Source organism: Brassica oleracea, chromosome C9, assembly GCF_000695525.1.
Source record: "Brassica oleracea var. oleracea cultivar TO1000 chromosome C9, BOL, whole genome shotgun sequence".
NCBI classification, from domain to species: domain Eukaryota; kingdom Viridiplantae; phylum Streptophyta; class Magnoliopsida; order Brassicales; family Brassicaceae; genus Brassica; species Brassica oleracea.
The window spans coordinates 36181539-36186883 of record NC_027756.1 but is presented as its reverse complement, the minus strand read 5'-3'; the positions used below and the strand labels follow the sequence as shown (position 1 = coordinate 36186883).

Below are 5345 nucleotides of genomic sequence, written 5' to 3'. Positions count from 1 at the left end.
AGATGACTACCTAACTTTGAGAGATTCAAAAGGAAGACTTCTCACTAAGGTTCTAAGGACTCCCAATAGACTTTATAAAGTTCCACTTAAGATAGGACAACCTAGCTGCCTTCTCACGAAGTTAAAAGAAGAGCCGTGGAGATGGCATGCACGCCTTGGTCATATCAGCTTCAAAACAATACAAACCATGGCAGCACAGAAGATGGTTCATGGTCTACCAGAAATCAAAGAAGAGAATCAGTTGTGTGACTCGTGTTTAGTTGGAAAACAAACTAGGCATAGCTTTCCTATTGCAACTCCCTATAGGTCAGCTAAAGCCCTAGAACTCCTACACGCAGATCTCTGCGGTCCAATCTCACCCGCCACACCAGCACACAACCGCTATATATTTGTCATCATCGATGATTGTACGAGATATATGTGGACTATTCTGTTGAAAGAAAAGAGCGAAGCTTTCGAGAAGTTTAAAGAATTCAAAAGCCTCGTCGAGAAGGAAGTAAACAACAAAATAGGTACACTTCGTACAGACAGAGGTGGTGAGTTTACATCAAGAGAGTTTCATGATTTTTGTAACAAGAGTGGGATCAAGCGTCATCTAACGGCGCCGTATACTCCGCAACAGAATGGCGTAGTAGAGAGAAGAAACCGCACTCTCATGGAGATGACTCGGAGTATGTTGAAGGCAACCAACGTACCAAACTATATGTGGGGAGAAGCGGTTCGTCATGCCACTTATGTTATAAACCGAGTTCCCACAAGAGCACTTAAGAACAACACGCCATACGAAAGCTTGAAGAGAAGAAAGCCTAGTATCGCGCATATCAGGGTTTTTGGGTGTGTTGCGCACGCAAAGATTGACTCTCATCGTCTAAAGAAACTAGATGATCGATCGCAGGCTCTTGTTCATCTCGGAGTCGAGCCTGGCTCAAAAGCATATCGACTCTATAATCCTACTACAAAAGGGATTGTGGTTAGTCGAGATGTTATTTTTGATGAAAGAACCTGTTGGAATTGGAAGGGAGGCGATAAAGAAGCTAACACAAACTCTGGAATGTTCAGCATGACTTGGGGAACGACTCTTGACGAAGGATCTGGACCGTTTGTGTCTGGACAGCGTCAGGAAGAAAACATTGCCGCTGAAACAGAACATCAAGCTGAGGAACCCGAGACAACACATATTGAAGATGCTGATGAAGAAGCAACAACTCAAGAAACAAGACACTCAAACCGTCAGAGAAGCAAACCTAGCTACCTCGATGATTATATTTTACTTGCTGAAGTAGAATGCGAGTTGCTACTTCTCTCGATCAACGATGAACCTAGAAATTTCCAAGAAGCAAAGGGAAACAAGCGATGGACTAATGCATGTGAAGATGAGATAGACTCCATCAACAAAAACAACACTTGGGAGCTAGTAGATATGCCTCCAGGAGTCAAGATCATCGGTCTTAAGTGGGTCTTCAAGGTAAAAAGAAACGCAGACGGATCAATAAACAAATTTAAAGCTCGCCTTGTAGCAAAAGGATATGTACAAGAACATGGAATTGATTTTGACGAAGTTTTTGCTCCAGTGGCGCGACTAGAAACCATAAGGTTACTAATCGGTCTAGCTGCAGCAAATAAATGGGAGATTCATCATCTAGACGTCAAAACAGCCTTTCTACACGGAGAACTAAACGAAGAAGTTTATGTCTCGCAGCCTGAAGGGTTTGAAAAGAAGGGAGAAGAACATAAGGTTTTCAAACTCTCTAAGGCTCTATATGGGTTAAGACAAGCTCCACGGGCTTGGAACACAAAGCTCGACCAAATCCTCAAACAGTTAAGCTTCAAGAAGTGCTCAAAGGAAAGTTCTGTGTACAGAAAAGAAGGTGCTGGCAAGTTACTGATCGTAGCCATCTATGTAGACGACCTGTTCATCACCGGCAATTCAAATAGAGAGATCGCAGACTTCAAGAAAAACATGTCGAAGAAATTTGAAATGTCAGACTTAGGGTTGTTAACTTATTACCTTGGACTTGAAGTAAAACAGAGTCCAGACTGCATTACAATCACTCAAGAGGCGTATGCACAAAGGATCTTAAAAGAAGCTGCAATGGATGACTGCAATCCAACCTGTATACCAATGGAGTTTGGTATTCAACTCTCTAAAGGACAAGAAGAACCGGAGATAGACTCTACACTATATCGAAGAAGAATTGGATGTCTGAGGTATCTTATGCACACAAGGCCAGACATGGCGTTTTCTGTTGGAATCTTGAGTAGGTATATGCATTCACCGAGGACTTCTCACGGCAATACACTAAAGCGTGTGTTAAGATATCTGAGAGGTACTGTCGGATATGGTTTGTCATACAAGAAAGGAGAAACTAAGAGACTTGTGGGCTTCAGTGACAGCAGTCACAACACAGACCCGGACGATGGAAGAAGCACGACGGGACACTTGTTCTGCCTTGGAGAAACGCCAGTAACCTGGTGTTCACAGAAGCAAGACACAGTTGCATTGTCCTCCTGTGAAGCAGAATTCATGGCCGCGACTGAAGCTGCGAAGCAAGCTATCTGGCTCCAAGATTTAGTGAGCGAGATTACAGGAAAGAAGATAGAGAAAACACTGATTCGTGTTGACAATAAATCAGCCATCGCATTAGCCAAGAACCCTGTGTTTCATCGAAGAAGCAAACACATTGCCAAGCGTTTTCATTTCATTCGAGAGAAAGTGGAACAAAACGTAATTGATGTGGAGCATGTACCGGGAACAGAACAGAAAGCAGACATCCTAACCAAAGCTTTAGCAAGAATCAAGTTCAAAGAGATGAGAGATATGATTCAAGTTCAAGATCTAAGCAAAGATGGTTTGAAGCTTAGAAGGGAGAATGTTGTGGATAAGCTTCAATAAAGATAGCTTAGGATACAAGTTATTCATTAAGGAAAGTAGAATAACTTATAGATTAGGATAAAGTTAAGTTTCCTAATCTCAATTGTAATAGGACAAGCTAAGAGCTCCTATATATAAAGAGATCTATAATGTAAGTTGATCTCACAAGTTAAGAATAAGAAATAAAACGAAGGAACTGTTTTATACTCTGTTTCGCATACACATACGATCCTTAGCGACTTTAGTTTGGGACAATGATAATACCATAACACATTTTTTTAATTCAAAAGAATAACATGACTTGTATCCACGACCACTTAACACAACCTCCATCTCCGTATACCCAACCTCATGTCTTCCACCTCCACCACATCCACCACCATCTCCTTCTCTCGAGTAGCCACATCCACCACTATATACACCTTCATGTTTTCCACCACCGCTTTCTCCGTAAACACCGTCACCTCCACTGCGATATCCACTGTCACCTCCACCACGACCTCCACGGACCGAGTCTCTTTCATAGTGATGTGGAGACATCAATGGTGGTGAAAGGATGCTGATGTTTCGACGGTGAAGGTGATGTTGCGAAGACGACAATGACAATCGATGTGGAGTGAGTGGTAATGAAAAAAAAAGTAAAAGAGTTGCAGCAGGTATGGTGGTGTCAGAGAAAATAGACCTCACGAAACAGAGTCGAAAGAAAATAAGAACAAAAGAAAAAAATAAAAGTAGAAAGAAAGCAATGAATGAATATCGTTTGAAGATAAAGATAGTAAAATAAAAGAAATGTTCAAATTTTTTTGGCCATTTATTTATAGATAAGAATTATAATGATTAAAAAAATATGCCAAAACACAACCTATTTTATTCAAACGAGTCTCTTCTATTTAGTTAGGCAAGCTCAGGATCAATTATGACATTACAGGTAGAACATGTGTGTCAAAGACAGAAAGTACCTCGTTGTGTAATTGAAAACTCACAATTGTGTCTTTGAGAATAATTTTCTCAATATATTCCGGACACTTGGCATGGTGGATGTAATAGTAACACGCCCAACGGCCGAACGCGTAAAAATCAATTAAAAATAAAAGAAATTTTACATTCCTTTTCTTGAAAAAAAAAAACAAATAAATACATTATCCCACAACCACAAACTGAAATTTCGTACTCCTCACGATTTCATTCGTAATAGATGAGAAGCATTCGCATTCAACTACTCGCTGTTTTTCATCATCATCACTAACTACAAACGAAAATTATGCAATAACTAAAACAATCTCAAAAGGAAAGTCAAACCAAACCAATATACCCAATTATATGTCAAATCAAACCAAACCTAACCAACAGATCTTCAGATACATGGCAGATGGTTGTGGTGGTGGTGGTAGTTGTGTCCGTGACTGTGACGACGATGAGTCTCCTCGTCGATAATCTCCTGAACATGCTTAAACTCATCGACGCGGCAAGGAATCGTAATCGGGCCCGCGTGTTTGAATCCGTACTCTTCTTCAGCTTCTTTCAAGAGACTCAAAAACAGAGGATGGCTCAAGAACATCAACGGAACCACGAATCTGTGTAGACCTTCTTCATCTCCTTCGTGTCCCACCATGATCGCGACACAGCCTTTCGGAACATGATGGTGGTTATGATGATGGTGTATGTGGAGATGGGGAACATAAAAGTGAAACTTGAACACCATCTGGCTCTGACTCTGTTTTGGACTCTGTTTCTGTTCTTCTTGATCTTCAAAACCCATTAAAATGATAAAGTCTTTCTTACTGATTGAATGAAACGCTGAAGGACGGTGAAAAGGCAGAGGTTGATGTTAGAAGACGGAGATAGAAAAGGGCCAAGGATCGACGGCAGAAGAGATAGTGAGGAGAAAGATAGAAAGAGATGAGTCGGTGAGAGATGTGGGGATATTGCTCATGATATGCTAAGCATAGATGTATATTATGTTTTTTTTTTGTTTTGAGAATGATTTTGGAAACGAAGATATAAGCGTGTATATATATACATATTATGAAATGGTTTAGGGCTTTGCTTCACACGCACACCGCTCAGGCTTTTTCTCCTAATTAACTTATATTTTTGCTTTTATTGATTAGTGAGCTGGAATTGACGCGGTAAAAATTGCAGCCTGGTTAGGGTTTACCGACTAAGGCTTGTTAATTATTTAAATGCTTTAAATTTGTATACAGGATTAAAAACCATTCCAGTAGTTTTGAATAGTCAAAATCGTTTTAATTTATAATATAACAGGAAGATATATAAAGATATATATATATCTTCTGCGGGACAAGATAATACTTTTACTGTTTTATCGGTTATTATCCTGATATATATATATGCTATATATGCGTTTTAGAGCGTTTACAAACATATTTATCTCATTTTAGTTTTTTTATAAGGTAAGTTCCTTTTGTTTCGTATTCAGTGTCATTTTAGATTTATGCACACACATATAATT

General features: G+C 39.8%; 1 protein-coding gene across 1 annotated transcript; it reads right to left on the bottom strand.

The window, feature by feature from the left end:
- Positions 1–3913: 3913 nt before the first annotated feature.
- On the bottom strand, positions 3914–4905 carry LOC106312894 (auxin-responsive protein SAUR32). Its single transcript, XM_013750578.1, has one exon. It carries the CDS (start codon positions 4629–4631, stop codon positions 4227–4229), a length of 405 nt encoding a protein of 134 aa, XP_013606032.1. The 5' UTR covers positions 4632–4905; the 3' UTR covers positions 3914–4226.
- Between the last annotated feature and the right edge of the window lie 440 nt (positions 4906–5345).